We start from the raw sequence: 23,737 nt of genomic DNA on the forward strand, positions 1-23,737 counted from the left end.
GTGGAATGATTGCGTGTCGTCGATCAACATATAACAATTTATTTCAAGGAGGTAATTGAATAAATGTCAGCTTGCCAAGTTCATTTTTTGCATGTGGCATTGTTGAGCTAAGCAAAAAGCAATACCTGTTCATAATAGCTTTATAAAACGAACGTTAAGACTTCTGTACAATACTTAGTGTTTACCGCATTAAGTTCAATAATTTGTATCCCTTTAGTTGCTATTGCAACTCAATAGATACCATTTAATAGAAATAAAATATTCAAAAACGTTTATTAAAAATGCAAACACACTATTAAATGCAAATCATTTATTAAACACTGATGTACAAGAGAGTCACAGGAATTTCCTACAACCAAGTTTTTACTCGAAGCATAATCGTTACTTTTTGAGTTTTATATATATATAAAAAATAATAACTATTTTTCTGATTTTATCTTTAATACCACTCACACTCACTCCAGGACTCCGAGTCCGAGCAGCACCTCGCCCTCTTCTTGAAAGTGCGTTTCTCGGCTGGCCTTTCTGCTCCCGACTTTCCGAGTTCATTGATGTCGGAGGAATCCGTGGGCGGCCGCATGTGCCAAGAGTTTGCTCCTGCGTGGCTAGCGACCTGTACCTCATCTCCTCTTAAAGAACATGGTATATATGAGCGATTATTTGTGAAAAGTATCGAGTTTTTTCTTTATGGTGTGCAAAGGATTTCCCATTTTTTACAAATTTAAGTGTAAACTTTAATATACGTCTTCTTTTTATCGGCTGTAAAAAAAGATACAGATATTAATATAAAGTTAACAAATCGAAAATAAAGTAAATCTTCATACCAAAGATAATACATGGTTTTTTTTATGATCCTTGTTCATCCTCTACAAAGTGTTCGTCAAGATACCCTACAAGTTACTGTTGGAAATATGATGCTGCCACTTCAATAAGGCGCAAAGGAAAAAACACTAAGTACCAATTACTTTTGCTTAAGATCTTTTTAAACTTGTTTATATGCATTTATCTGACTTGGTTTTCCACAAATCCTTGCTCCAGCACTGGTGAAAAACAACCTTCTTAATCAAAATAATCTCACCGGAAACGCTTTTTCTTCTACCTGCTGCATACCCCCGAATCTTGTATACCCTGTAACTCTACCGGTAACACGGGTATTATAAGTAAAGGCAAATCGATGCAGCACAGTATTCCAAGCCAGAGCCAGCCCTCCCGGCACATTTTGAATCCAACGAGTTGCGCGCCAAGCCCAGCGGCAGGGCATTGCCAGCTGCGAGGAAAGCGGCCATTGTTTACAAACAACGCGGAGCTTTCGCCGGCAGTCTCGCGCTCTCCAGCACCCACGCTCTCACGCCCTATCGGCGTTTATCGGCGAGAGAGGCCGGAGAGCCGGAGAAGGCGCCTGCGCTCCAACTGTCAGAAGTGCAGACCAAAATGTAAACGAAAATCGAAGCGAAGCAAAATTGTTGATATGCCAAACATCGCATCATCTGGCGGAAAAACAGGCGGAAAAGCAGGCGGAAAAGCGGTCGCAGCGCCACGAAAATAGACAACTCGAAGAAACCACGAGACCGAGCGGAGAAAGCGGGGAAGAAAAGCTTGCCACACGTTCCTCGGCGCCGCTCACAGACCATCGTTCGGTGGAAATTTTGGAAAACTTTTGAAAACGCCAGGAAAAGTCGTCGCGCAGTGTGTTATGAAACCGCGGCCGCGTGCGTGAGTGCGAGTGTGAAAATAGCTGGAGGTTCGAAGGGAACACCAAAACCGGTCGGAAAACCCAATATCGAGTACTTCAGGCGGCCAAGCAGGTAACTCCCCCTAGAAGCTGGTGCTTTCCCTCCACGACTTGCCCTTGGCCAGGAGGTGAGTCATGTTGCTGCTGCCGCTGTCCCCTGGACAGGGGCACGTATTTTTAGAGCCGCCGCCCCCGGCGTGGCCGCTGCCCCTTGCCCTCTGCCCTCTGCCGGCCCGGGATAGATCGATATGTGGCGCTCGCTGGGGCGTCGTGCGGGCTAGTTCGCCGGCACCTTGCAGCGGCAGCAACAAAGGGGCTCAAACTGGTTTTCCGCAATTACGCAGCAAGCAACGGCGTCGAAATCACGATAAACTAGCCTAATCAGCAGTTGTCGAACCCGCACGCACCTTCGCAACAGAAAGGGTTGCCTACTTTCGGGCACCAACTGTAAATAATCGGGGTGGGAGCCCATTCAAAGTTCTCGAAAGTGCATCGAATCCTAGGTTCCAAGTGGTGGGGAAAGTCTTTCTATTGCCAGCCAACAAATCTCCCTTGCGAGCCTAGAAAACCAACTCATCTTACGATTTCAAAGCTTTATCATCTATGCATTTAATGGATACAACCCAAGTTATTGATATCTAATTTTTACTATTTTCATGGCTTTATCATGTGGTTATTATAGCCTTTGTGTGCTTTATAAATCTTGCATTATTGGAAAACAATCCCTATCCCCAACAAAAGATCAGACCCCATTTCGTATCTATCGGATAGTTAAAACGATCCTAGCTGGCCGACTTCGAGGTACGTATCTACACTGGTATACCTAATTTGCAAATCGCTTGATTACCTGCTCACGCTCACAAAACACACAAATGCACTTTTAGTTTGTTCCCACACACTCGCACACACACCCGCTGGTTAAGTTGGCAATGAGAAACTTACGCCGTTTAACAAACACTTTGCAGTACCGCCAATTAACAAGCAGATCCGAAACAACAGGCACCCCAAGACACCCAACTCACCCAACTGACGCGCGGCGACTGTCACAGAACCCGGGCGAAGTCGTAATCGGCCGGGCCAGCACCGCCTTCCACCCCAGGATCCGCCCCACCCGCATCGGAGTCCCGAGCTGCCGGCGGAGCAAGAGCAGCTACGACCTTAAGCTAAGTTCCTCCTATGCCAGTTTAGGCAGAATGCAGGCCACGCCCAGCGAAGATGCTCAGCCGCAGGACCCGCTCAAGTCCTTCGAGCGGGACTTTTGCGACCTGCCGCCCTACCAAGTAAGTACACTGAGAGAAAGGCGGGGAAAACTGAGTAATTTATCCATGTCGTTCTCCGCCTGGGAAAGGTTTTGGGATTTTATAACGAGCATATCTTAGAAATAGGCTTAAGAGAAGACAGGCAAAGGTCGTAGTATAATGTAATGTTCTGGCAAAAATACGATTCGTTTAGGACAGTTAGGAAGCTAGTGATAACCAAATGAAAGATCAATTTCCTTCCACATTAGGAAGTTTGATGGTTTGACAACCCTGTTAATGTTAATTTATATTAAGTAAAATTATTTACATTTCTACTTAAATATTTAGAGCTCTGTGCAGAAAGTACAGAAGGTGGGCGGTAGCTGAGACAGCAGCATATCAATCTGTTGCAGCAAAACTCATTAAACTTGTGCCAATTGTGTCAGTCAGAGGAGGTTGGCCAGAGTTGCCACCCACCCGGCGTTCTGCACTCTGCACAGCCCCTCCTTGCCTACTATATTATTGTTTTTGTCCCAAGCACTTTGATTGCTTTGCCTGCACTGCCTGCCTTCTCAATCTCATCTTCGTCCCCGAGCCCGGGCCCGGGCCCGTGCCCAGCCCCATTTTCAATTTTCCGACTTTAAAATTCGCAGCGTGTGTGTTTGTTCGTGCGGGAGGCCGATAAGACTGCTCTCATTAATGCTCCAATTTTCCACTCTTTTCAGTGCGACATGAGTGACTCGGCCCCGAACACCCCAGGACCCAATTCGGCCTCGGCCCTGCCCAAAAAGTATTACCGCCAAGCGGCCCACAGGTGAGTTAGAAGGAGTGATCAAAGCCCTCGAATGGGTCAGTTTAAATGGGAAACTATCTTGAAGGCGTGGGCCCTAGGGATTATAAAGATATCGGACGCCCCTTAATGGAGTCATTAAGAGTAAAACCAGATTACCACACAGAATATATCATTACAACAATACTCCTTAGTTCTGTCTTTTCACATTTATTATTTATTTTATTTATTAACTGTTTAAGCTTCAACGTTCGCCTTTTTGGTGTCGATCCAAAACATTGTGCTGTAGAGATGATTTCTAAATTTGTTTAGGGTTATTTAACATATTTTGTGTTTCTGATAACTATAGTAGTGGAATTAGGGTTACCAACCTACTAAGACTTTTGGCAGGAGTATTAGGGTTACCAACCTACTAAAACTTTTGGTAGTAGTTTCAGGGTTACCAGCCCACTCAAACTTTGGTGCAGTGTAAGCGCTATTTGCTCAAAGAGAGATTTTCACACAAAGAGCGTCCACACACCACGGTCAATGCCAAGTGCGAGCGGTTTTCTACGGCCTTATCGTCTTATCTCGCAGCCAAAACAACAACAAGCGTAAAAACAGCGACTAGCTAGTTAATCCACACGAATCGGGGACGTTCGCTTGACAACCTGACGTTGATAGAGCCGGCCCATTACTCTAGATGGGCGTCTGGGGCGTATAGGGCCTGGCCTCATGTGGGCTACGAACTAGTTCGGCTGTCTTGAATTATTTTGCCTTTAACTAAATAAACCAAGACAACCTTACCTGTAAATACTGATCCTAACTTGACATCCTTTAGTGAGTTTCCTCAGAAGTGTTTTATAAAGCAAAGCTCAGACCTAATGTATGCGAGTTCGAACTCGTATCTTATGGGTTGTATTTTTGATATATCCTATCCTCGTCATTTGAGAAATACTTAACATTATTTAGTGTGGTTTATTGCAAATATTATATGAAATATCGCGACAAAATATTAGTTTATTAAACATAAACGTTTCCAAGTGTCAAAAGTATGTATCCCGATATCTCAAATTTCCAGGGTATGCGGGGTTTCTAGTTTCAACTTTTCGTCGCCCGACGTTTCTTTTGCCATTTTTGTTTTTGCTGATTACAATATTTTGTGACGCTGCCCATTATCGCCCGGTTTCAGTGGCTCGAGGGGTGGGGTTGGATTGGGAAAGTGGTGAGAGGTGGGGGGTGGGGGGTGGTGGGCCGTCTGAATTGCTTGTTAGGCGTAGATGCAAGCAGATGCAAGTGAGTGGGCACTCGCAGCCACTCGAGTGCCTCCGCATGTGTGTGTTGACATTGACACGACGCAAAGTGCAGGCCATAATTTTGAAGAATTCTTTACTCTGTATGCGGCTGCGGGGCTCCGAAAAGGTGTTAAGTGAGTGGGCAGTGGGAGAAAGGTCTGCTGCTGGGTTGATCGATAACGATCCCAGCCAAAGCCGCCCGAAATGGGAGATGAAATATGGCTTTATGGCGTCGTGGAATATGGAACGTGGAATATGGTACATGGCAATGAATATGCAAATGGCTGATGAAATATTCATGAACGCCGCCGCGCCCATCAACATTATAATTGGTCCCATAATTAATGCACGCCCGTATGTTTATATCTAGGGGCCTATGTCTCGCTGCCCGGCTGTTTATGCTGCTGCCATTCAGAGGTGTCACAGGGATTTGCATATAAAAAATCGAATGGATTTATGGGCTGTCAATGCCGCTGGCGAATCGAGAGCGTTCAATCGCCTATCTGTATCTGTATCACCCGTGGAATCATTTTGAAAAGTCAAATAGACGCACAAAAAATTCCACTTAGCCAAGTCGCGAACCCCCACGCACTCGCAGGTGCACTGAAGGAAAAGTTTTGTAATTTGCTAACGAAATTATAATTACAATATGTATGGAAGCTACGAAGAAAACCATAGTGTTTTGCAAATAGTTCAGTCGAATGTGCTAGGCTTTTCTTTCTGTGTTTGTAACTCAATGGAACTTGTTGCCTGCTGGGTACGTGGGCGCATTGCCATAAATAGTAAGCGTGTGGCACGTTCTATTCGGGTACAGTTGGGGGCGCAATTATACTATACAAATCCTTGTAATAAAATAATAATAAGTTACATCCCGGTGTCCTGTCCATTTCTGGGCTTAGTTAACCGTCCGTCTATGTTTTTAAAACAATTTTTTTTATAATGTACCCAAACCTTTAAATTTAAGTATTTTCAGAGTCTTATCTTCTTTTGTAATCTAAGTTCACAGTAATAATGGTATAATATTGATAAATTAATAATAATAATGGTATAATATTTACAAACTTGGTACTTTTTTTTGCCTGTGTAAGCCACTTGTTTTCACCCAGAAGATAGGAAAATATCTCGCCTGTGCCACCGCTATTTTCTCCACCGCCGCTGTATGCGTGCTTGGTTCACTTTTGTGTGCATAATTTCATTTCTTCGCCGCTTTCCAAGCATTTCCAAGTCTGACACACTAAAATTTCCATGCGCACAAGTGGGTGTAGTCATTGTAGTTGTTTGGCTTATTTGTGGTTGTTTGGTTTGGCCATTGAAGCTATTTCGAGTGAGCAAGCAGGGCGTGAAGATAAACCGGAGAGCGGGCCGTGGGAGTGACGAAGCGTCGACACCCAGTGCATTAAGTAGTTTTATTTTCAAAACTATACTTGTTACACTTAAAAGAATTGAACTTTGAGTGTCTGGATATTCACAGAGCAACAAAATATTTTTTTTCGGCCTCACAGATCGTAAAATACATAGATATTTAAAATGTTTGAGACGAATATTAGTGAAATACTATTAACTTTTGCCTAAAAAGATTGTGAAATATATCTTTATTTTGTGTTTAACGTTCTCTGTCCCCCCAAATATACTTTGAAGTCGAATATTAGTGAAAGTATATTAAATTATATGCCTTAAAAGATCGTAAATTAGGTCTTAAAATTGTATTTCACGTTCTTTATTTCGTTGTATTTACGACTTTTATCTTTAAAATTTGTAAAATAGATCTCTACTTTTGTATTTAACATTCTCCTTCTCCTTAAAAATACTACAAAGTGAAATATTAGTGAAATAATATTGACTTTTGCCTAAAAAGATCCTGATATTTATCATCATTTTGTGTTTAACGATCTCTGTCTCCTTAAAAATACTTTGAAGTCGAATATTAGCGAAATTATATTAAAAATGTATACCTTAAAAGATTGTAAATTAGGTCTTAAAATTTGTATTTATATATTATTTTTTTATAATTTATTTTACGTTCTGTATTTCGTTGTCTTTACGACTTTTTTCTTTAAAGATTGTAAAATAGATCTCTACTTTTGTATTTAACATTCTCCTTCTACTTAAAAATACTACAAAGTTAAATATTAGTGAAATTATATTGACTTTTGCCTAAAAAGATCCTGATATATATCATCACATTGTGTTTAACGTTCTCCGTCTCCTTAAAAATACTTTGAAGTCGAATATTAGTGAAATTATATTAAAAATAAATGCCTTAAAGATGTTAAATTCGTTCTTAAAATGTTTATTTATATATTATTTTTTATAATATATTTTACGTTCTCTTTTTCTCTTTTATCTTTAAAGATTGTAAAATAGATCTCTACTTTTAACATTCTCCGTCTCCTTAAAAATACTATGAAGTGAAATATTAGTGAAATAATATCGACTTTTGCCTTACAAGATCGTAAAATAGGTCTTAAATTTGTACTTAACGTTCTCTATCTCGTTGTATTTTTCAATTTTGCATTCAAAGATGGTAAAATAGATCTTTAAATTTGTACTTAACGCTATTCGGTAAAACATGATGCCCTCGAAATATAGTTTTTATATGGTAAATACGGAATTTCATAGAATACCCTTACTTATTACGGATCACTGGAAACTATTTCCAAGCGGGGGATGGAAGTAATGACGTAATCAAATGAGTAATTCAGCCAGAAACACATGAATGGGATGTGGAAATGCGAAGATATCGAAGCCAGCTGCCGTTTCTTGCCGTGTACGTGATCGCCTGTGATCGCCTGACCGATCATCCCCCCGCCGAGTGATGGGTAGCAAAACAAAGTAGAAAACATTTTGTATTTGTTGCATAAAAGGCATCAAAACAACAACTGAATGGGCTACGTTGACACCGTCCCAGCGGCGGCAGCAACAACAACAGCGTGGGCCAGGCAGGGAGAGAGAAAGGCAGAGAGAGAGAGAGAGAGAGCAGAGCTTTCGACGCCGACGCTCTGCCGCCAGTACGGCAAACGGAGAGAGTGGCGCGCTCTCTTCGGCGCTCGGCGCTCTCTTCGCCAACGCTCGCCGCCGCTTCCTTCCTCCATTTCCACATTGCACTTTCAGTTGAAATTCGAACGTTGACCGAAATCGTTCGGAATTCTTTTCGCCAGCTGATTGAACCGAGGAAAAGCCAGTCCCGAATCCGAAATCGCAAATCGCAAATCGCAATCGGGAAACCTACGTCCCGAGTCGCAGACTTTTTCTTTTTTTTGAGTTACCCCAAACGAGCGGCAAGATCGCCCCGCGCTGCCACGCCACCCACGATCGCTCAGATCCATTCCAACTCCAGATCTCGGTGACGTCGTCGTCTGCCAAAAACAGCTGATAAGATACTTATCGCGCTCCGCTCCCCCACCGCCTCCCACTCCCACTGGGCGAAGAGCTTTATCAGCAGCAGCGACGCGGCGCAGCATTTGTGGCCTTGTAATCCGCGGCAGCGCCAAGATGCCGCAGCCCCAGCAAAAGCAACCACAGAAGCATTCCAGCTCCACCTCCAGCTCCGGCTCCACCACCAGCCCGAGTTCCAGTACTTCCAGTCCCCTACCAGGCGCCCACTCCGCCGCGATCATCGCCAAGCGGGAGCGGGAGCGCACGCAGACGATCGGCGAAACGGACATGGATCAGTCGGTGCTCAACGGCCTGGCGGGGGGCGGCGACCCGATCGTCGGCTACCACGGACACAAGCGCGAGCTGGGTCACAGGTGAGCGGTACTACCCCACGGGGACATGATCGGTTGAGGGAAAGGTCTAGTGCGAGCGGTACGGCGAGAGAGGCTGGGATCGAGCTCACTAGATCAGAGGGCTTTATATAGATATTGGAGTGGTATGGGGGATAGTGTAGTATTTTACGATCCATAGATCAGCATCAGTTTCACAAAAAAAATATTAGCACAATATCTATGCTTAAAAGGATCTATTTAATATCATATGATCAATAGATCGATCACATTCCACACTCCAAAGCCGAAAGTTACATTTATCCTCCACAGGTTTATAAGTTTCAAAAGGATCCTTTTAATATAGTACAAACCATAAATCAATCAACTTCGATGCTCCAAACCGAAAGATCTGTCTTTTACACCGGTTTTATAAAAATATTCGCACATTATTATTATACATAAAAAGTTTCATAAGGATCTACTTAATATCGTACGATGTCTTCATGTCTCCAAGATCGATAAACTTCGATAATCCCCCCCGAAAGGTATACATAGGTTTTTCCAAAAAAAAAAAATAATCGCACATTATATATTACTCATAAAAAGTTTGAAAAGTTTCCGTCTTATTTTTCATCATATGATTAGTTAAGAAACTCCCTTATAAACTGTGATATTTGCGACTTGTTTTCTATAGAGACATTTTAAAGACGTAGATGATATTAGGCTTAAAATTGATCCCAGTTTTGTATTCCTAATGATTCCTTAATGCAGAATGAGTGTGTCAATAATTAAAATCCAAAATATTGTGTTTATAATAAGTATTTATGCACTATTTAAAGGAAATTAAAAGAATATTCATACAATATTTAAGAATACTGTGCTGATCTCTGGAATATAATTCGAGCATCGGAAAAGTTCAATGCTTTCTTAGTTCCCACTAGTTAGATTAGAAGCCGATGCTTCAAGAAAACTACAAAGTGAAACTAACAAATATATTATTGTAATTTGACTTAGACTTGTTTTGACAACGGATTTAGATGGATTTGCTCAAGAAAACAACACTTGAGAAGGTCGAGCAGGGATCTATGTACATATTTCAAATTTATTGAAGTCAAGCAAACAAAGTGATTTTAATAACAGAAATATGATGCGGAAGCGTTTGTTCCAGAATGAACCATTTCGTTTCGACTCTGAAGAGCGTTATTAACAATGCAACATGTTAAATAGCTCAATGGAGTCATTGTTTTAGATGTGTAAGAGCTGAGGAAATTTCTGGAAGGGTGCTAGATACTTTATAGTAGCGGTGCTCGGCAGATCAATCCCCGGGGTTACATAAGTGTTCTGTGAAATGTTCGAAGCATTAGACCTCCCAGTGGGTGCTACTAAGCCCTCGGTATGCGATATCAACCTATGCAATCTCGAATTAATCATGCGCCCTTATCTTCCTGCTTTTTCTGACTCACGGGCTCGGGATTAGCGGTGATAAGTACGCATGCACATAGGCACAGGCTAGGCAAATGTATTAGCAAGCCCATGGACTGCAAAAACGGGAGGCAAACCTTTGGTTGTCTCGAGTTTTCCGAGCTCTTCATCAGATACAATGGGCCTTATCTCCGTGGCGGCCAAGGGGTCCATCTGTTGGGGTCAGGAGGCCTGGGAGGGCTGGGAGGGGAGGGGCCGGGCTGCTTGACAAGCCCAACTGCTGTTTACAGCTATGAGCATGCCCTTGACCATGCCCCACAAGCACCCTTCTGCAGCCCCCATTTAATTGGCAGGCTGCCTAATAGCCGGCGGCGCCCCCAGACCGCCTCCCGCCACCCAGCGTTCGATCATTTAATTTCGGTTATTTGATTTCCTCGCTTGTGTGTCAATTAATGCACATTTCTGGCTGTCAACGCGGCTGCCGCCTTGATGAGTGGCCGCCCGGCTAATCTCCGCCTGCAATCAGCGCGGATTACCGGCGATGGATGCCGCGATCGTCGTGGGATCCAAATTGGCGTATTTATGCTCCACGTTGCGCGCCGGCAAAAGCTGCTCAGGGCACCGCTGGCCCTGCTTAACCCCTGACTGCTGGCCGGGGCTTAATTCAGATGCAGCTACGTGACCCCGTGCCCCACGCGCTTAGCCCTTTAACCCCTTGTCCCCTTGGCGCTTTCGAATGCAAACAATGTGCCCGCCCCTCCTTTGTACCTGCCTCGGCCAACTTCACCTCCTGCCACCCTCCCATGATTGTCTTAAATCAGACATGACCTCCGCCCGCTCCGCTGCTCCCTCGGCTCCTGTTACCTCGGCGGGGTCACGTAGCTGGCAACTTTTATTGCGTAGCCGGAACCGGAAACGCCGCGAACATCCACGACAGGCGGACGAGGGAAGACCGAGAAAAGGAGGCGGGCCGTGGCAGGAGCAGGAGCCACTGCAGCAGCAGCAGCCGCAGCAGGAAAAACTTTAATGCAATTTGCATTTCATTGGAATTCACATGCTAAATTTATTTTAAAACGAGCTGGTTTTTTCCGTGCGCACAGATGCCACTGGCTGTGCGAGTTTAATTGTTGCAACTTTTGGCCAAACTTATCATTATTGTTATTATTCCTCTTTAACTGCTAATTTATGCACATTTTCCAGGCCTCTGCATCTGCAGGAAGGCTGTGCTAATATGGAATTTATTTACATTACATTTGTAATGTGCAACATATCGCAAAAAGTGGGCAGTCAAGGCCGGGGTTTTTATAATCACACATGAACTGGCATATATAGCCCACAAGTACGAGTAAAAAATGATTGATTTCCTATTGAGCAGGGAAAATATGGGATATCTTACTTAAAGAGCGAGGCAACACCAAGAATTCCAAAAGTTTAAAGTCCAATGCTCACCAAAACGCCTTCGTTTTTTGGCCAAATAAAAGTGAAAGATCAAAAATAAATGGTATAGTAACATATTCTTAGCACAAAGAATAAAGGAAACCGTGGGAATGCAGCAACAAAGTGGAGATAAACAAACAGGAACACTCGATCCATGCGTACTCAGAACTAGATGCGCAGAACCCCTACTCAATTTCCGCATTTCGCACTGGCGAATAAAGCAGTGTCAAAAATTTGGAATTTATGAAAGAGCTCCAATACCCGCGTCCCATTTCGTTATTGTTATGCTCGGGTGGAATACCACTGGATACTTTGCCCCTTTCATGCGCCCACGCAAAATCAGAACCGAAATCAAAGTCAAGGTCGGGTCGCGCCACGCCCCCCGCCTCCCGCCCACCGCCCACCGTGGCTGATTATGTTTTGATTGGACGCAGGCTAAATTATTTGATTAATGGGAAATGCCCGAAAATAAACAAAATTTGCGGCGAGTGTCACATTTACAAATTGGAAAATCTCCCCATATTTGCACCCGCGCGCTGTGTGTGTGCAGTACGTGTATCTGCGTATTTGTTGGATGGGGAATTGCAGATACATTGGCATAATATACAAACGTGTAAGCAGCGAAGAGGGTCGCATTTTGTGGTCAATGTAGAATTTAATTTGGCATTTCGTTTTCGATTACGTCGCGACTTTTGTTTATGACTCGTATGCAAGCTGACATCAGATGATTGGTGGGCGTGGCCCTGCGCGCTGCGGCCTTGAGTCGCTGCGATGCGATTCGCCTTGGCATTGCGTTATTAAAATGCAAATAACATCTTGCTCCTTCGGCTAAGCGGTGGCAGCGCGTGCGGCACGTGTGCCGGAGCCGTGCAGGGGCAGCCGAAGGCTCCGCCGGCGGAGCAGGAGCGGGAGGCGGCGCTCCATCTTCATCTTCAGGTGCAAGTAGTTTTGCAGCAGTTGACAGCAACTTGGCACCCAACAATGTCGTAAACGCGTGTCTGGACGGGGATTGCGGTTTCTGGTCGAGCGGCTTCAAGATGTCAGCTTTCAGGCTCAGTTTCCGAGCGATGGTCACATTGTTGTGCTCCTTTCGCGCACTTTGTGCGCTGGTCAGTCTTGTACGCTCCTTACAACAGAGAGTCTTTCGAAAGGGAGACTAGGATATAATTGTTATACATTTATTTGCATTTTATTTTCATGCTTTTATGTTTAGCTGAAATAATGCCGAAGTCTCATGTCTCTAAGGAATTTTCGTTAAAACTTGCTGGAGGTCTATGTCGTTTTATTTTCAAATATCCTAACCTGAACCTTGATAAGGTACAGTCTTGAAAACAGTGCCGGTTCCAGGTTGTGGCGAGAGTAGAGTGCGAGTAGAAACAAAAATACTCTTAAGCCTATCACAATACTGTGCCCTTTTGTTGCACTTTGAACAGAGTTCAGTGTCACTTGTTAAAACTAAAAATCTTCAGAAGATGATCTTAATAACTTTTATCTTCCTATATACTAGAACATTTTTTTACATTTTATGTTAAGCTGAGAGACATTTATAAGCTTATGTTTTAACTATGAAAAGCAGGGGAAATATTTATTTTTTAGAGTTGCACCAGATTAAGCTTCTACTCCTACTGTACTCAATAGCTAGTTCAGATTTGCCATTACCTTATAGATTACATCTCGTCCATAGAATTTATTTGCTTATCCTCGAACTAAACAACAAAAATATAGAGCACCATCTAAACTTGAAATCAGTGAGCTGCTTAACACATGCTTATAAGCATTCTATTAAGTCGGGTCAAATAGTTAGCTATCTGGCTGGCAAAAAAAAGTGTTAGTAAACCCAGCGGATTATTCTCCCTGGATCACTCCACAAGGGGCCTGTGGCAACCCTTATATAATCCAGAAGCTGATCCAACTGCCAGGAACCCACTTGGTCACATTGCCCTTCGATTTTCGTCACTTGTCAAAGAAAATCTGAACCGACCGGTAATCATGTCTCTGCTCGAATGGAAGAAGCGCCCCGCCTGGCAGCTCTGGCTGAGCGAGCTGCCCCGCCAAGGAGCTCGCAAAGGACCTGTCCTGACCCTGCGCTACTACAAGCGCAAGCCCGCCTTCCGCCCGCGGGCTCCGGTGGTCCCTCCTTCGCCGGACACGTCGGGGAGCTCCAAGTTACAGGCCGCTCGCAACAAGCTGCTCGGCCTGCTGCAGCGCTTCGAGAAGGTGGACACCATCGTCGAGGAGTCCCGACGCCGACCCAATCCCTTCCAGCCCGGGGCCGCCATCGCGGTGGCCGCGGCCTACGAGGAGATCGAGGACCAGATGCTCCAGGGCATCCTGAGCTGGTCCGACCACGAGGACGCCGATGCTGATGCTGGGGCCCTGAAGATGTAGCTGAACTCTAGGACGACGGCGGCGACCACCGGAACTCGCCAGCTGGATGAGGAGATGCCTCGAAACAAATAAATACCCGGAATCCGAATCTGCCTGCTGCTCTTCTTTATCTCGCCGCTCGTTGGAGGGGGTCGCTGAAATTGGATTAACCTCGGCACAATGCAATTTGATTAAGTTCGTTTAGATCAAATTGGACGCCTCAGCATCTCGGGCGGTGATTAGGGGGTGTTCAGCCCTTGCTGCCTAATTAAGTCCCCGGTATTCACATGCTAAGCCGCCCTCAATCAATTTGGGGGGCAGCCAGCCATCCGTCCGTCCGTCCGACCGACCGTCCGTCCAACCACCCGCTCGGAACCCTTCAGCGGCCTGCCAAGGTCGCACGCGATGAGCCCGCCTGACAATGAAATTGAAAGTGTTTACCATAGAGCCACCTCCATCGCCAAAATAAAAGAAATGGGGCCAAACAGGGGAAAGCGGTGGAGGAGGAGGGCAGAGGCACCGCCGCCGGCAGGAGAGCACATAAAAATGGTGTGCCACGCATGTCTATGATGGGCTGGTCGGCTCGGAAGGCCGGTTCCCAGTTCCAAATGGACGGGCTCGTTCCCCGGGCCGGCGTTGAGCTCGAGTACGGCGGCTCGCTTGGATTACGCTTTTTTTCGGGGCTCAGTTCGTGTTCGCATCGAGCGCGGTCCGGGCGATTTTATCCGCTTTCAGCACCAGGATTCGATTAGAGTGCGTGTCCGTAGTTTGTGTGCGCCAAGATCTGCCAGCTCCCGGCTCCTGGCTCCTACACCACCGGCCCTCTCCCCAGCGTCTTCTTTTTTTTGGCTTTCCCTGCGAGTGTGTGTGGCTGGCAATTAAGGCCTTAATTAGACGTAAACTCGTGTCGGAAGTGAACTGCGAATTGCTTTGTCACAGTGCTCCCGACAGGCAACACTAGTCGGCAAAACTAGGGGCCGAAGGTGCCCGCACAGTGAATCATATCAGAGCAGTTCTAAGGCGCTCTTAGTGATCTACTGTGATCTACAAACATTTAGCACTAGAAAGTTTGATAAAACTATAAATGTTTTAGGTATACAGGGGATGACAAAAGCCTGCTTTACCTGAGAAACACTATATTTGCTTATCGATGGGTAGTCTTGGATTACAAAGCTTTATAAAAGAACCTGGTTTGGTTTGATTTTTCCAACGTTATAAATATTCTTGATTCTCTTAACATTTAAATATAGAAATATTTTCCTATCGATGGGTACTCGTTAAAAATTATCTCAATCTTAAGAAAATAGATGGAAAGAGATAGATAGCGCCCTAAAGGAGTCTGGGTGTGAGAGAGACGGCAGTATGCGAAACCCTCTCAAAAAGGTGATACCTCGCGTATCTGGATAGAATTGATACTGAATTCAAAGTGCTCCACATATCCCATCAATTTTTTCTCTGTGCAGGCTAAGAGGTGTGTTTGCTGGTCTTTCCAGCCACTTAATCTTCCGATTCCCACTTCCGGCTGTCCAGTGTAGAACAACACATGTAGCTCTTGTGCCCACAAATGTGTATGTGCGTGCTGGGCACTGCTATTTGGTTTTGTGGTTATGCTTATTAAGTCAATTATCGCCCAATTGGGCCGCCCTGGACCGCATAGGTGACCGCTGTCGTTGGTCGGGAGCTTTGATGATGGGAAATCGGCAGACTGGGATACTGGACTTCCTCCCATCCCATCCCACCGCCTGGCCAGCATCTCGTAAACCCTGGCCGCACCTCAGCTGTTTTTGTTTGCCATTTTGATTTTAATTGGAGCCGAAACACCAAAGGACTCCTATGAGACTCTGACACGACCTTGTGGTCGACGAATTGGGCTTGTGCTGGGCATATCGAGAGCAGCTGGCGAGCGGGGGATTACCTTTGGCCTTGTGGCAGGAATTGTCGATATGGTTATAATTGAATTTAAAGAGGTCACACATCAGCCCTGAGCCCGGGGATAGAAGGAGCTTAGCCGCAACAATCAAGGCTTGTTGATTATGGCTTTTGAGGCAACAGACAGTTAAAGATGGTCTGCCATCGGCGGAAGGTTAAATTAAAAATGGCAACCTCTGATGCCCGAACTATTATGCCACTCAATACATTAACTTAAGACAACTAAGTGTTGTTTGCTCGATAAAACCACTTGAATTTTAATTGTCAGAAGGCGCTGAGTGCCTAATCAGAGCCTTTGCGAATGTTGCAATGATAAGGTTACAACCATCACTGTTGATGGCCCGTTGGCCCGCTTGTTGACCCACCCCTCCTGCCGATTGGCAGCCAATTGTTGTCGCCTGTCACCAGTATCCCCGCTTGTTATCCCCCTGGAGCAGCTCTCGGGGATCCAAAGGGCAGTGGCACGTGGCCGGTGCAGTACGTCAGCAGCTGAATGGCTCAGTTGCAAGCTTCAGTTAGTAGAACGATAATGATGATGGCGATGGGGGTGGGGATGGTGGGCGGATGTTTGCTGATGATGTTTTAAAATAGAACTGCAGCAGCTTTACTATGGGAGTTACGTACCATGACGCATACGCAACGTTGCCCACCGGCCAGCACGTGTCGAAAAGCGGGGGATGGGAGGACAGCCAAATTGATAAACATCCATTGGCATGATATGAATTTTGATTCCGCTTTTACAAGCGGGTGCAATTCGGCCCTGGCCAATTGAGGGGGCGCTGAGTAATGGCCATTATGTGCTCCCTGGGATGCAGCAGCTGAATCTAATCAACAGCAGCATAAGCAGCAGCGGCAGCACAATAAACCTTCTGCGTAGCGCAAGGACATGGACAACTCCACTTGACAATCCTTGACGGGCGGCAGACCAACTGGCAGGGCCAATCCGTTCGAGGGGAGAATGAGCGAGGGCCATAAATTCCTATTTTCGACAGACAGCGAGAGGAGCAAAATAAAAAGGAAATTCGCACTTGGGCAAGCAATTTCCACCGACCATCGACCAGCGACAAGCGCTCTTAGCACTTCGCCCATCTTCACTTCACTGTCCGGAAACGTAAACAAGTTAACAATGCATAATAACAGCAACTTGAGCCACAACCACTGCCAGCCCAACGGCGACTGTTCGGGAACTTTGAATGCCACTTGCGGCTCCCGAACGGGGGATTCCCCGGCTGCCGGTGGCAGTGGCAGTGGCAGTGGCACTTGCATGTGCCGGACAGCTGTCACGGACACCGAGAGCCAGCCAGGAGCCGGAGCCACTGCAGCCACATCGAAGGCGGCCTTGTGGTGGCCACTGCAGCAGTCGCACCAAGCGTAAGTCAAACTGAGGTTGCTTCACAGTGGACACTCGACACGAACACCAACGACAGGAGTCTGAGCCCTTTGACACTTGCCTAATTCTTGGCCAACTAAGTTAAGTTTTTAAGTCATGGCAAGCTTGAGATAAAAATAATATAGGTTTAAATGGTCATTTCTAAAATGTTGAATTTCGGTCAGCTGTTTTGTAGAAGCTCCTTTTTCCAGAGCTATCAGCCACAAAACAACCTCGGGGCTAGTTAATTGTTTAAAATCAGAGTTGTCATCTTATTATAGGAAAAATCCATGGCAACTCTACAACATCAGCGAAATATCACATTATTTAGTTTTATATCATATGCGATGGATTTATAAACAGATCATTATATAAACACTATGATAGAATCTTGGGCTATGCCAGTGTCATATGACCAAAGGCTATACCAACTTATTGTTTCTATTAAAAAAGGAATACTCTTCTTGAAAAAATTATGCATTTCATAAGTCAAAAACAAAACAGACTGTGAGTGAGAAGTAAATTATACAAAAGTTAATAAAAGCAAAGTTTTACACGGCAATAAAGAACTTTTCTTTTCTTGCTTTGTAAAAATAGTGAAATACAAGGTCTTTGTGGCAATTTATTGCTAAATCATAACGCCAACTTTGAAATGGCACGGAAAATCACATTTTCTCAGAGTGCGCAGCTTACAAGTTCTGTAAAACTATTCACATGTGTGACAGTGTTTGAAACATACTCGACTTAACAAAATAAATAAGAGTTGTAAAAAGAAACACCACATCCCTCACAATGTTTGTTACAACTTACTTGGTGCAGGAAAAATATATTTTTGATAAAAGAAGAAAAGCTTAATTAGTTAATCTCAATGGGGAAAAGTCTTATTAATCATATCTTACCTTATGCAATATTTTCCATATGTTTCCCAACTAAAAGGGAGGCTTGTATCACAAACCCTTTTTATAGTACACGTCATTTATTCTTATCCAATGATCACAGCGAATCTATTTGCTAATTAATTTAATTAATGACGAAATTGAAACAGTCCGAGGAGATAAACAAGTGCTTCCACAAGATTGTTTTTTGAATAAACAACTTTTACAAATTGGCAGCATAGGTCTATTTAAAAATGGACAAATAAAGTGCTCTGATTCAGTGTCAATGGACCGATTATGAAAAAAATAATCAGCTAAAAACAGAAAAACACGTATTTAATGTGCAATGCGGTACATACATATATGCGTGAAAGATGCTAAGTGTACCGATGACCTTTGTCGTTGGAAAATGTTGATCGCGTCGCTTGTAAACAAAGCACTGCCAATCGGTTCGTGGACGCACTTTAGCATTCAGCCAATGGAATGGAGAGCTCTGAAGTCCCAAAAGCGGAGTTCCGCGGCTTGTTATCAATGCAAATGAAAGGCAAACACCCTGCTCCCTAGGAAAACATGTCGAACTTGCGAGTTTTCTCACAGACATTGCTCATACGCAGCGTGCAACCAAAGGCAAACACGGGCTAATGGCAGCCGCGCCATATCTCTGTCATCGCAATCGATAATCTGGGCACCCAATCTATGAAACCTCTCGCTTCCCGGGCACTGGCAGCGTATTTTTAGGTACGCGGAATCAGCCACATTAGGTGACGCGCAATCCGCTGGCAGTGACACTTAACCCATACAAGTGGATTAACCCATATTAGTGAGTTTTCATTTATGCATTTATTGGGCTATTTTTACCCCCGACGATCTCTAATTAGTCCGATTAGTCACAGCCCTGGTTGTTGTGGCCGCCTCTGTGCCTTTTGACCTCGAATTAGGTGCTTGGAATACCTAAAATGAATTTAATTTTTGCTAGACAGATTTTCACTATATCCTTAAAAGTGTCGAACTAAAACAGTGACATATCCGACACCTGTGAAAAGCATGTGTCCCCAACGATTATGGCTTTTCATCTTCAAGCCCCAATCGATTGAAAGTCGGCTATATTCTTGCCTTTGGAAAAGTGGCAAAGCTGCTTCGGCTGGAGAGCGGAAAATGGAAAAATTAATTATTGCAGCCAGACTCTGTGCCCTTTTGCGGCGTGTGTTCTGCCTCAGAATTATGCATTCCGTTCGAATTTGGGTTGACAACAGCAACAAAAGGGTCGTGGCAACCACCACGGATAAGATCGGCCAACAAAGTTGGCCAAAAGGGAGGACTGGTCGGGGAGGGCTGGAGGGCAGGGCGCCCCAAAGAGGATGCAACTTTTTCGCTTATTTGGCAAATGTTCAAGTGGACCAGGACTGCCAAAAGGGACGGCAGAATAAATAAACGCACAGCATGGACACCCAGCGTGCATAAAAAACTGTCCCCGAAAGCCAACGAATGCGAGTCTGGGTGTTGGGCAATAAAAACCGAAACTGAAATGCTCTTTTTGGGGGGTGTTGGCATAATCCCCCGGCCATGATTAATCGAATTATTGATTCGCCAGGCATTAGAAAGTATTAAAAACATGAAAACAGCAGGGGCAGCGAATCCCTGGGCACACGAAAGCATAAAGAGCATTAGTTCCCGGGCAAGATAAGTGGAAATCATCGACTAACCCTTGCCAAAAAAAACGAGAAACACCCGAGTCGAGGGTATCCCAACACATTTTGTCCACGCTCATCCCGCTAATGAGTTTTCCCACAAAGGGGCGTGGCCCACACATACAAAGTCGGTGGAAAGCCGAAAGAGGCGTGGCCGCTGGGCCGCCCACAACAACTTTTCTACACTAATTGCTGACCGCAGCCGCCGCTGCAGTCGAAGCCGCGGCGAATTGAGTCCGAGCACCGCCCCCGGCTCTCGGAAAATGGAAAACGCCGGGGGCACACCATCAAAGAGCAACGACAAAGTTGAAAATTGAATGTCAGGCGCTTTTCACGCCATTTCCATGCCGCATTTTCCCGCTCGAGCGCGTTTCTCATGCCATTCCATTCGCGATTCCATGCCAAATTGATAACCCTTGGCACCCCTAGCCGATCGAACGATCAGCCAAGTCGATAGACGTCAAATCAACAGTCTACAATATTGTAATAGATTAAAAATTGGGTGTCTTGTCAATGGGGAAGGCGTAATTTCATAGTAAACCTTGCTAAAACCACCAACCAATTAAGTAATTATCACTCATCTTTAGAGTTCTTTAACTAAGATAGGAGTCTCTGCCCTTAGAAGTAAACTTGCGGCTTAAAAAAGCCCTGCCTTCAAAGTTATATTGGGTCAATTACCACAACTGAATTGTGTAGAATGAAATCACTGTTTGAATGTTCAGATAGTGGGGTGAAGAATTCAGTCTCAAAGCCCGAGGGTATGCAATACATCACTATTTCACCTTGTCAATAATCGCTTTCCCTTCCTTGCAGAGTGTTTGTGAACAGATCGCTGCATTTGGAGAACATCAAGTACTATGGCTTCGACATGGACTACACCTTGGCAGGTTGGTGGCTCCTTCTCTCCCTCTTAGCTAGCAAGTTACCAATGATAAGTGTCTCCCCGAAACAGAGTACAAGTCGCCGCAGTACGAGCAACTGGGCTTCAACCTGGTCAAGGAGCGCCTGGTCTCCATGGGCTATCCCAAGGAGATCCTGCAGTTCGAGTACGATCCCACGTTCCCCGTCCGCGGCCTGTGGTTCGACACGCTCTACGGAAACCTACTGAAAGTGGACGCCTACGGCAACATCCTGGTCTGCGTTCACGGCTTTGAGTTCATCAAGCAGTAAGTGCAGACAGCGCAAAACGGAAAACCCCCATTAAATGTATTTCATTTCAGTCACCAGGTGTACGAGTTGTATCCCAACAAGTTCTTGAAGCTGGACGAGTCGCGTGTGTATGTCCTCAACACCCTCTTCAACCTCCCGGAGACCTATCTCCTGGCCTGCCTCGTTGACTTCTTTACCAACAGCAGCGAGTTTGTGCGGTAAGTTGGGCTCATACATTGGACTGTCTCTGTGGCTCTGTGGACCCCTGCTCTCGCAACTACTTGGGGTCTGCCTGAAACCTTAACTGTTTTACTTTAGGGAATAAAACCTTAACGTTAGGTAATACTTTTCAGCTAAAATAACTTAACGTAATTTGGCAAAACTGTATAGTTTTTTAAAGTTATTTAATCAAACATTATTTTATATAGCATTTGACTATTGAACGAAAACATCTCTTGACGAGGTGATGCATTAGTGACGATCGCATTAACATGCACACGTCCTGAGATCAACTTTTGATACAAAAACTGATAGTTTAATATTTCTAAATAAATTAACATTGTGTAAGATGCTCATTCTTATTAAAGAGTTTATCCGTGTGAATTAGTGTGGGCATTAACCGCCTATTTTATTAAAAATAATTAATAAAAAAAAGAAATTTTTAAAAATGTTCGAACTTTCACATCTGTACATAATCTGGAAATCTGATCTAAAAATAATATCAATCCTTTCGATTGGATTATAGAAGCAGATGTTCAATTCTGCGGTTAGGTGTGCGCTTCGTTATTACGTGGGCTGTCGTCCACAGTGGCTAACATTGTTCGTACGAAAACATTGTATTACAAGCTGTTAAACCCTCGAAATTAGTAGTAGAAATACATCGGACTAACTGATACCCCCTATTTCTAAGTCTTCTTTTCTCCAACCACCGCCTCTGTGCTTCCCCTTCTCTACTTTCTCCTCTACTTTCTTTTTCTTTCCCCCGACAGCGTTGAGCGCGGCATCAAAGCTGGCGATTTCCTTTTCACCTACAAGTCGATTTTCCAGGACGTGCGACGTGCCGTCGACTGGGTGCATTCCGATGGCGACCTCAAGCGCCGCACCACTCAGGTGAGTGCTCCTTAAGGATAACCCTCTTCCCATAGAGAAACCTAAAGCTTATGGATTACTCTCTGCACCAGAACATGGCCCACTATGTGAAGAAGGACGAGCGTTTGCCCACGGTTCTGTCGCGCCTCCGCGAGTCGGGCGCCAAGCTCTTCATGCTGACCAACAGCGACTACACGTACACCAACGAGATCATGACCTACCTGTTCGACTTCCCGCATGGCGCCACTCCCGAGGAGCCGCACCGCGACTGGAAGACCTACTTCGATGTGATCGTGGTGGACGCCCGCAAGCCGCTCTTCTTCGACGAGGGCACCGTTCTGCGGCAGGTGGACACGAAGACCGGGGGCCTCAAGATCGGCACCCACATCGGACCGCTGCAGCCGGGCCAGGTTTACTCGGGCGGCTCCTGCGAGCTCTTCACAAAGTTCATCAACGCCAAGGGCAAGGATGTGCTCTACGTGGGCGACCACATCTTCGGCGACATTCTCAAGTCGAAGAAGATCCGCGGGTGGCGCACCTTCCTGATCGTGCCCGAGCTGGTCAGGGAGCTGCATGTGTGGACGGATGAGTGCCAGCTTTTCGCGGAGCTCCAGAACCTGGACATCAAGCTGGGCGACCTGTACCGGGATCTCGACTCGAGTGCCAAGGTCAAGCCGGACATTTCGCAGCTGCGCACCTGCATCCGGGACGTTACCCACAAGATGGACATGTCCTACGGCATGATGGGCTCGCTCTTCCGCTCCGGCTCGCGCCAGACCTTCTTCTCCAGCCAGGTGGTGCGGTATGCCGACGTCTACGCGGCCACGCTGCTCAACCTCATCTACTACCCCTTCTCGTACATGTTCCGGGCTCCGGCCATGCTCCTGCCGCACGAGTCCACGGTGGCCCACGATCAGGCCCACCAGCCGCCACCGCCGCTGGCCCCAGCTGCCCCGGTCACGGGCACCTCCTCGGTGGCAGCATCGCCGGATGAGCCGGCTCGCATTGTCGCAGGCACCGAGCAGGCCAAGGACTCCAAGGACTTGCACCGCGCCGTAAGCATTTGCTCATCGTTATCTCTTATATAGCTCTAAAAGCGAGCCTTCCTTCTTGCAGAGCTCCATTGTGCACACTCGTCCCTCGACGCCCACCGTGGTGACCCACACCCATGACGAGGACTACTCCGAGGAGGAGGAGACGCACAGTGGCGCCGAGTCTTCCACAGAGCAGCCGCTGCGCGACGCCTCCGAAGACTAGAAACCACGCCCCCAGCCGGAATGTTTGGGTCAACGAATTTTCTTCTCAAACTTAGCCGACGTCCCAAGAGGGCCTTCACCTTTTAACCCAACCCATGCCCAAACCCTAGCTTAGGCTTGGGCCCATCCCGAAATCCACACCGTGGTCGAAGCAATTGTGAAACATACGATTTTTCCTGGCGATTTTACCCGAGCACAGATATGTGAAACTATATACCATATATGATATATACATTATACAATAGCTGGTTCCGTACATATAATGTGTCTTTTTTTTTAATTAAACAAATAAATTTGCTGTAATTGAAAGAAAACAATTGGTGTGAATAATTCATGAGGGAAGCTGAAAGCTTGAAAGAATCTTAAATAGTATCGTTTTAAAGGTGTTAGTGATGATATTTATTCTTTTTGGCTA

General features: G+C 45.5%; 1 protein-coding gene across 5 annotated transcripts; it reads left to right on the top strand.

The window, feature by feature from the left end:
• Positions 1–1,410: 1,410 nt before the first annotated feature.
• LOC108035788 (cytosolic purine 5'-nucleotidase) lies at positions 1,411–23,639 on the top strand. 5 transcript variants are annotated; one of them, XM_050890598.1, is made up of 10 exons: positions 1,411–1,805; positions 2,415–2,533; positions 2,617–3,012; positions 3,696–3,784; positions 20,642–20,715; positions 20,781–20,994; positions 21,049–21,195; positions 21,967–22,087; positions 22,159–23,121; positions 23,183–23,639. In XM_050890598.1, exons 3-10 carry the CDS (start codon positions 2,662–2,664, stop codon positions 23,321–23,323), a joined length of 2,100 nt encoding a protein of 699 aa, XP_050746555.1. In that variant the 5' UTR covers positions 1,411–1,805; positions 2,415–2,533; positions 2,617–2,661; the 3' UTR covers positions 23,324–23,639. The 5 variants fall into 5 exon arrangements, with proteins under 5 accessions (XP_050746555.1, XP_050746556.1, XP_016967015.1 ...); XM_050890599.1 differs by having other exon boundaries at positions 1,413–1,805; positions 2,698–3,012; XM_017111526.3 differs by lacking the exon at positions 2,415–2,533 and having other exon boundaries at positions 1,413–1,805; positions 2,698–3,012.
• The last annotated feature ends 98 nt before the right edge of the window (positions 23,640–23,737 follow it).

This window comes from Drosophila biarmipes, chromosome X (genome assembly GCF_025231255.1).
Source record: "Drosophila biarmipes strain raj3 chromosome X, RU_DBia_V1.1, whole genome shotgun sequence".
NCBI classification, from domain to species: domain Eukaryota; kingdom Metazoa; phylum Arthropoda; class Insecta; order Diptera; family Drosophilidae; genus Drosophila; species Drosophila biarmipes.